At 46.3% G+C, this 12,363-nt stretch overlaps 2 protein-coding genes across 3 annotated transcripts in view; one reads left to right on the top strand and one right to left on the bottom strand.

Annotated features, from left to right (window-relative positions):
• Positions 1-12,363, top strand: part of GABRG3 (gamma-aminobutyric acid type A receptor subunit gamma3) — a 544,844-nt gene that overhangs the window by 279,898 nt on the left and 252,583 nt on the right. The window lies entirely within an intron of this gene.
• On the bottom strand, positions 7,883-12,092 carry LOC123363738. The gene has a single exon (XM_045005062.1). The coding sequence runs from the start codon at positions 11,190-11,192 to the stop codon at positions 7,902-7,904; it is 3,291 nt and encodes a 1,096-aa protein (XP_044860997.1). The 5' UTR covers positions 11,193-12,092; the 3' UTR covers positions 7,883-7,901.

Genomic DNA, 12,363 nt, shown 5'->3' with positions numbered 1-12,363 from the left:
CAGCTCCCATTGGCCTGGAGTGGCGAACCACGGCCAGTGGGAACTGCGATCGGCCGAGGCTGCTGACGCGGCAGGTATACAAACTGGCCCAGCCCGCCAGGGTGCTTACCCTGGCGAGCCGTGTGCCACAGGATGCCAACCCCTGATCTAAAGCATTGATGAAGATATTGAACAGAACTGATTCCCATGGGACCCACTCATTATGCCCTTCCAGCATGACTGTGAACCACTGATAACTACTCTCCGGGAATGATTTTCCAACCGGTTATGCACCCACCTTATAGTTAAGGCTGCGAGTCTGTAATGGAGGTCACAGAAGTCACGGATTCTGTGACCTTCTGGGACCTCTGTGAATTCTGCTTCTGCAGTGGTTGGTGTAACTGACCGAGAGCCGCCTGAGCAGCTGGGGCAGCCCCGGGGCCGGGTGCACCAGCAGCTGCTGAAGCTGGTCGCGGAGCCTGGGTCAGCTGCATCAGGAGATGCTCGGGGGGCCTGTGGCAAGCTGCACCAGCAGCTACTGCAGCAGCCCCAGGGCCAGCCTCACCGGCTACTGCTGGAGTGGCCCCAGGCAGCTTCCAGAGCAGCAGCAGCACCGTGGGCTTCCCCCCCGCAAAGCAGCAGCAGTACCCTGGGTCATCCTTCCCCCCCCCCCCAGCACCAGTACCCCAGGTTGCACCCCCCCCAGCTGCCCCCCCCCTGAGCAAAAGCAGATCCCTGGAGCTCCCCAGAGCAGCTGTGTCCTGTGGCCTCAGAATTAACTAAGATTTAGTCAGGGGTATTTATAATAAAAGTCATGGACAGGTCATGAGCCGTGAATTTTTGTTTTTTGCCCATGACTTGTCCATGACTTTTACTAAAAATGCCCATGACTAAATCTTAGCCTTATAGTAATTCCAGCTAGGTTGTATTTCCCTAATTTGTTTATGAGACAGTCATGTGAGACAGTATCAAAATCCTTACTAACGTCGAGATATATCACATTCACTGCTTCCCCCTATCCAGAAGGCTTGTTAGCCCGTCAGTGAAAACTATTAGGTCGGATTGACACAATTTGTTCTTGACAAATCCATGCTGGCTGTTAGTTATCATTTTATTATCTTCTAGGGCTTTGCAAGTTGATTGCTTAATTATTTGCCCCATTATCTTTCTGGGTACTGACATTAAGATGACTGGTTTGGGATTCCCTATGTTGTCCTTATTCCCCTTTTTATAGATTGGCACTATATTTGCTCTTTTCCAGTCCTCTGGAATTTCTCCTGTCTTCCATGACTTTTCAAAGATAATCACTAATGGCTCACATATCTCCTCAGTCAGCTCCATGAGTATTCTAGGGCCTATTTAATCAGGTCCTGGTGACTTGAAGACATCTACCTTCTCTAAGTAATTTTTAACTTGTTCTTTCCCTCTTTTTGCTTCTGATCCTACCTCATTTCCAATGACATTCACCATGTTAGACACCCAATCACTGTTAACCTTTTTGGTGAAAAACAAAACAAGAGAATCATTTAGCACTTCTGCCATTGCCACATTTTTTATTATCGTTCCCACCCCACACCCCATTGAGTAATGGGCCTACCCTGTCCTTGGTCTTCCTCTTGCTTCTAATGTATTTGTAGAATGTTTTCTTGTCATCCTTTGTCTCTAGCCAGCTTCATCACGCCTTGTGACTTGGCCTTTCTAATTTTTTTCCCTACATTATTGTGTTATTTGTTTATATTCATCCTTTGTAATTTAACCTAGTTTCCCCATTTTTATAGGACTCTTTGAGCATGGGGCAGTAGACAGTCTTAAAAAAAATCACCAGAATATTTTAATGTGGGCAAAATAACTTATTTTCCCTAGCCTCATTCTCAGAAATGGCTGAACCATTATGCTTGACATTTTCAAAAATATTTTAGCCTCACGCAGATCTCTGACATGGAAAATTTCTATGCAAGTGGTTAAAGTTTGGCAAAGATACATCCAACTGAAAACAGGGTTTTATAATGGGAAGCATTGGGCATTCTGAATAGGTAGTGGTACCAGCCTAGACTATAATGAAAGTTGAGGATTCTGAGGCAGAGCTGTTTTAATCTTTTCTATATTTTAATAGATTGATCTAAACTGAATTTGGATCTTGTTTATCCAGCATTTGTAGGCGTTGTTAATTTCACAATTCTAGGAATAAAGTTTAGTCACACATTACCCTCTGTTTTTATGAGATTCTGATTGTTCTCTTTCCTTATCAGCTGGTGCGCAGATTACAAACACCTGAACATATTTGTTAAAAGGCTACTGTCAGGAAGGGGAGCTTGTTTGTGATTAGTTGCTTTAATATTCACATCCCTAGTAGGAGTTGGTTGCTGTTCCAGGATATTAACATATTTCCAGCATATATGTCATTTGTGGCAGCAGGTGTTACATTTTGATCATTGGCTTCCATTTGTGTGTTATTCATCTGGATCATTTCAGTCTGTTTTCCATTTATCTAAGTGATCTTTTGATCTACTTAGTAGTTTTTAAACACATATAATTAATTTCCTCAGCTTGTTATCCTGTTTTCAGTTTCATTACTTGTGGCTATCAGGATTATTTCCAGATTTAACAGTATTACATTTCAGTTCTTACTAATTTGTTTTAAATGTCTCTTTGTTCCTGTCTTTGTTATTCTAAGTTATTGATTTAAGATTTTTTTTTAATGCTAGGCTAGGAAAAAATTACTATGGTGATTAGGTGATCTATCGACAATTGTGCGGCTTGCCCTCTTTTTACTAAACTTTCTGACTTATTTGAAATTCTTTTTGTTGACTTGTTGAAACAAAAGTTCTCACAATGTGGAAAAACCTGCCCTTGCCTACTTCAGCTGCCAAGCTACTGCAGTTTTATGTTTCGTGTTCGTTTATTAAAATGCGACCACTCAGCAAACCATCTTCAATTTTAGCTGCATTCAGCTGTATTGCACTCACTCCTATCCAAATTCTTTCTCCTAGAAGCCTTTTGAAGGACATGAAATCTCTTTCAGTGAGTAAGAATAACTAATGTTGGCTTACTATCAAGGACTACAAAATCACAATAAAAAACAGCTTTAAAAGTCCCCATTTTTTTCAGTGTGTTCCCCCAAACGATTCATCAGTCCAGTGCCCCTCTGAAGTACTCTGAAGCTGCATGTTGTTAGAGAAACAAGGGAAAATGAATCTGAAACAAAAAATTAAGTGTTAGACATTCTCTTGCTTTAGTGTCTTTTCATTGGTTTTTCCTCAGTCTGGTAATGTAACTTTCCATTATGAAAGTCACCTCTGAAGACTGTTCTCCTTTCTGTGAAGACACAGAGAGGAACTTTATTAAAGCAACTATTCAACCAGCTGACCTTCTTCATTCTAATTGCAACTGGCTTATATGTATTTATCAGGAGGGAAGAGCTTCTCTTACCAAGACAGATAATTAAAACCTCGTTCAGTGGCCTATGTCAGATACTACTTCAAACCTAATTTCGTTTTTCAGGGAAAGATCACCAAGTCCAAAAAGTCTAAGAGCAACTCACAAGCCCAGTTTCAACCATCATTTTCTTGGATTTCTAGCTGATTTTGGGGTGGGAGTGACAGATATTGCAACCATATACAGTATCTTTATGGACCACGTTGTATTTTAATGTTTAAAACATGAAAACCTCAAAAAGCAAATATACTGATATGGGCCAGACAGAACGAGCTGTAATGTATTCATAGCCCTTTGAATCGATACGGGTGATGTGCATTTGTCTGTTTCTTGGGGCGGGTGATAGGTGAGGGACATAATCTGGAATCGCTCTGACTGATTAAGGTAAAATCCCAAGGCTAGCTGTGTAGTAGATCCCCACCCTCAGAAGCTTAACCTCCTGGTGAACAGGAGGGATATAAAGCAAGACGTTAGGTATGAAAGGTTGAGTTTAAACAGACTAAGGGTGTTTCTTTCGATTCAGCAAATGGATGAGACATTTGGTCCTAGGGCAGCCCCCACCCTTGTGGAAAGGCTTTTGGACTACAAGACTCCCCAATATACCAGGAAGATGGGCGATTCCTGGTATATTTAGTGAGCATCTAAATCCTTTTATTGCTTTGTATATGTTTTCTCTGGGATGCTTTTGCTTTACTGTCCTTTGCTTTCGAAGAAAGCAGTCACTGGTAAAAACCCTTTTCTTTGTCCTCTTAGAGAAAGCATTATATGAGTGCTGGCCATTAGGCAGACTGGCTTGCTGGGGAGAGCACAATGAGGTGCACAGGGACTGCAAGGCTAAGCACCCGATCTGGAGGGAGAGAAATGTGGGTCTCCACCTGAGAGGGGTGATGCCTACAAAGCCTGAAACCTTAAGTGGGTTCCCTTGAGGCACCACAGTGGGGGGACACAGGTGGAGTCACTCTGAAACTGTGACAGTGGTGATGGGGAGGAAAGGTACGTGTAATTCAAAATAAGCTAATTGATGATAAAACTGTGATGGTATTTTTTCTGCTCTTGTGGGCAACTGAATTGTATGTTATGAACTGGTTCATGCCCCACTTTTGAAACAAACATTCACCATGGTGTGTTATGAAATATATTTTAGAGACATTGGTGAGATAAAACATTATTATAAAACAAAGATCTCCTGTTATTGTATTGAAATATGGACTAGAGCAACAAAAATAGGGCCAAACTCTATTTCTATCCAACTGGTGTAAATCCAGGGTTGTGCCAGTGAGGAAAATAGAGTGCTGGTGCAAAATTTGGCCTTTAGATTTCAATTTGTCTTCTCTTATGCTTACAGAGGTCAGCAATTAATCAGATTGACCATGATCTCTATAGTTTAAGCAGCTTAAGTCAGTTGAAGATGGCTCCATCAAGGCTAGCCATGTTGAAAACTGCCCTTTTTAAAAGAGACTGGGGTTGGGACCCTGTGGACTTTATATACTTTGCAGTGGAGAAAGCCTATGGTTGGAGAGCATTTAGCATTCAACCCTGGGTGGAAAGGCCAGCATAGGCCTATGCATCACTGATATCATGATATGGGGTTTAAGTTGTGCATATGCGTTATTTTGGCCCTTTGCTTACAGGTGAATTTCACCTGTAGTATATAATATGTCATAATTAAAAATAGTATCTGTATCCTGCCCCGTGTCACATATAACGAGTGCTCTTGGCTTCCCTCTCTGAGCTGTTTTCAGCAGTACTGAGATACATATAGCTAAGAACAGCCGAAGAACCTGGGTAGTAGGTTCTAGTTAGACAACTCTGGTGGATTCCAGCATAATAACCGCAATTAACAGCTGTGAGGACCAAAGCTGCAATGCAGAGAGGAAGAGCAGCTGTTGTGTGAAGAGGAACCTGTTGCAAACTGTTACTATAGCAACTGGGAGGGGAACTATTGCTTCAGTATAGAGGAATAGAGGTGGGAGTGTTTCCATAGCAACAAACAGAGCTTTCCAGATCTGGGTAAATTGAAAAAAACCTGCAACAATTACTTCTAATATCAGGCAGGTAATTAGTCGGGTAGATAGGCATATCAGGAGTACCTGTGTAATCACCTACATATATTACCTATTACATTTCTAGTATATAGGAAAATTGCATTAAAGTTGCAGGATTCCCCTCCCTCCACACAGAAGCTGCATTTGTTTCAATCCCTTCCTATGATTTTGTATTTATATCAATGTAATCAGTTCACAGGAGGAATTGCAGAACTTCTTTTTGTTCTTTGGCATATAGTCTTGTTAGCCAAATAGGCTCGTTCTCCCTGGAGCTTTCCCAATTACCCCAAGGAGGCACGGAAGGACAGGAGGACGGTTACCAGATTCTTTATTCAGTCAGCTGAGCGGGTGTCTTTCTCGGCTCGTGCCTGAGAAGGAGCACGTCATACAGGCAAAAAGCATGTCCTTTTATACCTACGACCAAACAATGTAGCGTGTCGAATTCTGCTGACCTATGCGTTCTTTAATTCTGCTAACCTATGCATTCTTTAAGTTTGTGTCTGGTAGAAATTAGGGGCCATCTACTCGCCTTCCCCCCCCCCTTTCCCCCGCATTCCTTCTATTATGGTTCCCCTCTCTTCACATCCTCTCCCATGGGCAGGCACATCTGTTTAACTCATTCCCTTTATAGGTATACATTATACATATTCTGTGTCCATGTAACTTTAGACATGGATAGCTACTAGAAAAACAGGCAGGGAAAATGATAAATATACGAGCACATGCTAACCTAAGCATATATTTGGCCCTTTTGTCTAACAATTCCCCCCTAAAAAGCAATTTGAGAGCCTTATGGTCCCCAATCCTCAGCCTTTATTGGCCGATACATAGCCACCATTTGTTGATGTATCATTCGATTTACCACTCGTCGGACCAAGGTAACTACACAGGGAGCGAAGCAAGCTAGGGTTAATAGGGTTGTAATGAAAAGCACAAAGAGAAGAAAACCTTCTCGCAGCCATCCTAGTTGCGGCAACCAGGACGTAAACCAATCCGTATTCCACCCACCCCAGGTTTGGACCGGGACGTGGGCTAACTTCCTCAATTCCTTTGTTATTTGCTTTACTGCTTTTCCATTATCATCTATTTGTAAGCAGCAATTAGACTCGTTTAACTTTGCACAGATTCCCCCTTCCTCTGCCAACAAATAATCAAGAGCTAGATGGTGCTGATAGATCACATTTCTCATCTGAGTGGACTGATCGGCTAAGAGATCAAGAGCCTCAGCCGTCTGATTAGTTATTATTTCCAGAATGGCTTGCAGCCTAATTATCCGATTTAAGTTGTAAATGGGCTCCCTTGCCCCTGCGATCCACTCATTTGGATTCCATGTAGCTGGTCCATAATGTTTTATAATTCTCTCAGGGGGCCATTCCTGAGCTCCCCACGTTTGGGAGCTTCCAGCGGTCAATGAAGAATCCACAGACCGCCTTTCCCTAATCAGATCATCATATACCTTAATTCCCAATTTGCCTCCCTGCACCTGGGGTAGTAGAAAGAACAAGGGCCTAATGTACCCGACATAACATATTCCTGACCAATTTGGAGGCAATCTTCGATAAGCGTATTGCCCACATATCCAGTAATGGCCTTTTAGGGCCCATTTTCCTTTTGCAAAGGGGCCCTCCCAGGTTTCGGGGTCGTCTTCGGGGCCCGGCTCTTCATAGTATAAAGAGTTACCCATTTCTAGGGGACCCCCTAGGACGATGGACGTGCCGTCGGGATTACAATAGTCACATTTCCACGCCCCAGCCCCTTCCCTCCAAGCACAATTACAGCCGAATTTAGGGCTATTGGTCGTAGACCAGAAATGGTTAAAATGGGTTACCCGAGTTCCGTTAAGGTGCTGCCATGCCCACTGATACCAGCGTACCACATGGTCCTTACTGACAGTATTATCGCGCTGGCAGCTTATAAAGAGGGAATCAAAGAAATGATCCCCTGCTACTGCCTTACAACCCTCGCTGCGATGATGTTGGAAAGAACACTGTACCCAGCTATGATTAGTGAGTTTCACGTGGGTGTGATTCCATCGTCCTTGATATTTAGAACAATCGTACGTATGGCAACTAGGGTGATCGTAGCAGTCATATCCTAGGGATAGGGTCCAGTCACATCGGCTTTCTCCCACATGCACCCCCTCTTGTCGCGTCCGATTGAGACAAAGGATCCCTACTCCAGAAGAATAGAGGCGCCAAGGACTGCTATCCTCAGTCCAATGTCCCGTTCCATCATGGATTATACTCAAATTACTAATCCACCATTTAGCTTGCACTGGCTGGGCTACCCAAGGCCACTCATTCCAATCCCTTGGACCCCCACAAACCCAGCAGCTGCTAAGATTAAAGGAATTAGCTATTGTCTCCCCTAGTTGCACAAACCTATTCTCCCAATCAGAATAACAGTGTGAATATACAAACAATAGTATTAATAGTAAATGCATCATCGTTTTCTCTTAAACAATCCTTTTAGTCCGTCTAGTCCTTGATATTCCCAGACGGTGTCTTCGCCCGTGCCACCCCGGGCCTCCGGAGCCGGGGCGGACAGAGGGCTGATGTCCTCTTCTGTTGAGTCGGCTTCCAGGTTCGGGTTCAGGAACCGCTTAACCCGTGTGTGGTGTGTCCATTTGTCGCTCCCGAGGACTTTAACCGCGGCTTGGCTGATGAGCGAAACAGTGTGTGGACCGTCCCACCTCGGCGTGAGAGGGTCACGCTTCCACTTTTTGATAAGGACCTGGTCACCGATCCGGAATGGATGCACGGTCTGGTCCAAGGGAAGGGCCTGGAAGGGCGCCGCGTACCGATGCAGCTGTAACAAAACAGATTGCAACCCGGAAACCTGTTTCCATAGTAAGTCATTTCCCACTTCCCAGGTTACGTCCTCCCGGAACCCTGGGATGAGTACTCGGGGAGGAAACCCAAAGACCAGCTCAAAGGGTGAAAGTTTAAGACCCTTTCGCGGGGCCCTCCGAATGCGGGTGAGGGCGAGTGGCAAAGCATCGAGCCACTTTAAATTAGATTCTGTGCATATTTTAGTGAGAGTATCTTTGAGAGTTCTATTCATCCTTTCCACTTGACCCGAGCTCTGCGGCCTCCAGGGTGTATGTAGTTTCCACTGTATGCCGAGAGCCTGGGATACCTGCTGGACCACTTGTGAAACAAAGTGGCTTCCCCTATCAGACTCAATTACTTCGGGGAGATGGAAACGAGGAAGTATTTCTTGTACCAGGGCCTTAGTGACAGCCCGGGCCTGACAATGCCGGGTGGGGTAACATTCCACCCATCCGGTAAGTTGATCAACAAATACAAGCAGGTATTTATAGCCCCTGCAAGGGGGCACTTCAGCGAAGTCAACCTGCCACCTTTGAAAAGGGAACATAGCCCATGGTCGGCCTCCCATCGGGGCAGGAGGGCCACATCCCTTCTGGTTAGTTTGTTGGCAGACGGTACAGTTATTAACAATTCTCTGGGCCTCCATGTGCATACCTAGCCCCTTAAGGGATCTGGCGGCCAAATCAACCATTGCCCCAGACCCCAAATGTCCCTCTTTATGTACGAGCCGGAAGATTTCCTGGAGTACTGGCCTGGGGACAAAAATCTCTCCCCCAGGCAGTCTCCACCATCCAGAGGAAACCTGCCGGCCTCCCGCAGCCTGGGCTTGACCTATCTCCTCGGCCGTGTATTGGGGAGGAGGGGTTTTAGCCTCCGTGTCCTGAACCATAAGAAGCCATAGGGCCCCATCTCGGGCGGCCTCCTTCGCGGCCTGGTCAGCCAGCTGATTATACCTCCGCTGTTCGGCCTCTGGGGCTTTCCCATGGGCACGCACATGTATCACGGCAACCCGGAGAGGGAGCATTAGGGCCTCGAGTAACATTTTAATGAGGCTCCCATGTGCAATCTTTTGGCCTGAGGCCGTAATGAACCCTCTTTCTCTCCACAGAGTCCCATGTGCATGCACTACCATGTAGGCATACCGACTGTCAGTATACAAATTAAGGGTTTTCCCGGCTCCCAAGCGGAGAGCCTCAATGAGAGCCACTAGTTCCGCTGCTTGAGCAGATAAGTTGGGGCTGAGTTTAAATTTGTGTATCCCTTTATCCTTAATCACCACCGCCGCCCCAGTAAATCGCTTGCCATTTACCACATAGCTAGACCCATCGACATATCCCTCAACATCGGGGTTAGGCCAGGGCAGGTCTGAAAGATCAGATCGGGGTTTGGTCTCTTGTTGTAATACTTCAATACAGTCATGAATAGGACCGGCCTCAGAGGAGGCCTGGGGATCGGGCAGTAGGGTGGCTGGGTTAAGGGAACTGACTGTCTTAAAGGTCAGATTGGGAGCTAACAGGAGCCCCACTTCATATCTAGTATGTCGACTGGGGTTTAGATGCTTTTCCCCCGCACCAGTTCCCAGTATCTGAGGCACCCCGTGGGGGACCACAACTTCAGTATCTCCACCCAAGGTTAATTTTTCGGCTTCCTGAACGAGGAGGGCGGTCGCTGCTACGGCCCGTAAACAGGCAGGCCATCCCTTGGCGACGGGGTCCAAAACTTTTGAATAGTATCCAATGGGTCGCCAGGTTGGTCCTGACCTCTGGCACAGGACTCCAGCTGCCACCCCTCCCCTTTCATGTACGTATAGGGTGAATGGCTTTCGGGAATCTGGGAGGGCTAGAGCAGGAGGCTGAACCAAGGCTTCTTTAAGCTCTCGAAATGCTTTTTCCATTTCCTTGGTCCATACCCAATGAAGCAAACCTTCCTTAGTCAGGGACTCATATAGTGGTCTGGCTTTTCCCCCATAGTCAGGGATCCAAAGCCGACAAAAGCCAGTCAGTCCCAGAAATGCCCTCAATTCTCGTGGATTCCGGGGCTGAGGGCTATCAAGTATAACCTGGATCCGTTCTTTACCCAAACTACGGCTCCCTTGGCAGAGGTGGTACCCAAGGAAGGTGACCTGCTGCTTAACTAATTGAGCTTTCTCCTTTGAAACTTTATATCCTTGTTCCCCAAGGTAATTAAGGAGCTCTATAGTGTGCTCCTTGCAGGCTGCCTCTGTCTCAGCACTTAAGAGTAGATCATCACAATACTGCACTATGTTACATGCAGGGTGGTTAGCTAGAAATGGGGCCAGATCCCTTTTTAGCTGGCTGCCAAAAATCTCAGGCGCACAGGTAAGCCCCTGTGGGACAACGGTCCAGAGATATTGGGCCTTGTAGTGGGTGTCCGGATCCTCCCATTCAAAGGCAAACAACTTTTGAGATTCTAAATCAAGGGGAATGGAAAAGAAGGCGTCTTTTAAATCTATGACCGAGAACCAGCCGTGGTTTTTAGGTACTTGGCCTAAAATCGTATGGGGATTTGGAACAACTGGGTAGGGGGCTTCTATTAGCTTGTTAATCTGTCTCAGGTCCTGGACCAATCGATACTGTCCATTAGGCTTAGGCACTCCCATTATCGGAGTATTGTACGGGGATGTGCCTTCTCTTAGCCACCCACACTGCAGGAACTTTTGAATCAGAGGTTTCAGCCCGATCCGAATGGTTAACTTAAGGGGGTACTGTCGAATTCGGGCCGGGCTGCTTCCCTCCTTAAGCGAAATGTGTACCGGTACAGCATTCTTAGCTCGGGCAGCCCCTCCCCCCTCCGCCCAAACTTCAGAGTTAACCCCCGGCAGCTGGTTCTCGGCACACTCCTGACATTCCGAGGAGTGATTTCTAGCACTTATGAGAGCCATCTGGTAGTTAGAGGTTTGCCGCTTCGGGAGTCTAACTTCTATGGTTCCGTTCTCGAACGAGATTTCCGCCTGTAATTTAGTAAGGATGTCTCGTCCGAGCAGCGCTATGGGACAGGAGGGGCTGCAGACAAACTGGTGAGAGATCTGTTGGTCCCCGACTTTTACTAGGAGAGGGAGAGTTTTCTCCAAAGCTGTAGTCTGTCCCTCAATCCCTTGAACAACAGCACGTCCCTGAGCTCTACCCCGGGGAGCCTTATTGAGGGGGAGTAAACTAAGGGTAGCCCCAGTATCGATTAGGGCTTCAATTGGGCGGCCCCCCACTTTAATTTTTACCGTGGGATCCAAGCTGGCAGCTTGTGCTGCCAGGAGGGGCCGCTGGGTCCCCCGGCCCCCCTATGGGGAAGATCCCTCTCCCGAAAGTCCTGTACCGTTGTAGTAAACGGGGGAGGGAAAAACCCTGTCCGTGTACTCTTTTCCTTTGGCATGTCGCCGGGGGCATTCGTTTTTCCAATGTCCCTCCTCCTTACAGATAGCACATTGATTTCGCCCTAAACGGGGACCCTTTCCCCTACTCTTACCCGGTGGCCCCGGTCGTCCTTTAGCCTTGTCCCTCTTCTCCTCATTTCCCTCCCTTAGGGCCAGTGCCAAAACGCGGGCCCCTTTCTTTCGTTCCTCATCGTCTCTGCGATCATAAACCTTCATTGCAATCTCTAAAAGCTCCCCTATATTTTTACCCGATGCCCCCTCCAATTTTTGCAACTTTTTCCTGATGTCCTCATAAGATTGTCCAATGAAGAGGGGAATCAACACCTGCTTTCCATTGGCACTGTCCGGATCAAGGTCTGTGTATTTCTTACAAGTGTTACACAGACGTTCATAAAAGGCAGCTGGATTCTCACCCTTTTCCTGTCGAACATTATACAGCTTAGCCCAATTTGGCGTTTTTCTAATACAGCGCTTCATGCCCTGTACTACAGCGGCGGCATAGTTGCGGTGCTTATCTAAGTCATCGCTACCATGCCCCCAATCAGGAGGGCTTTCTGGCAATAGTTCTGCCAGCTTGGCTGCGTTTTTTTCTGTCTCTTCTAGCTGTTCACGGGCTTTTAAGAAGACTAAACGCCTTTCCTCGGCAGTGAGTAGGGTATTTAAAGCTACTCTCATATCGCCCCAG

Source organism: Mauremys mutica, chromosome 1, assembly GCF_020497125.1.
Source record: "Mauremys mutica isolate MM-2020 ecotype Southern chromosome 1, ASM2049712v1, whole genome shotgun sequence".
Lineage (NCBI taxonomy): Eukaryota > Metazoa > Chordata > Testudines > Geoemydidae > Mauremys > Mauremys mutica.
Note: the sequence above shows the minus strand (reverse complement) of the source record. Positions and strands in the feature narration are given on the sequence as shown.

Bases quoted from the DNA above. Each gene is read 5' to 3' on its own strand.
- LOC123363738 (XM_045005062.1), bottom strand. From the start codon at position 11,192: ATGGCTCTCATAAGTGCTAGAAATCACTCCTCGGAATGTCAGGAGTGT.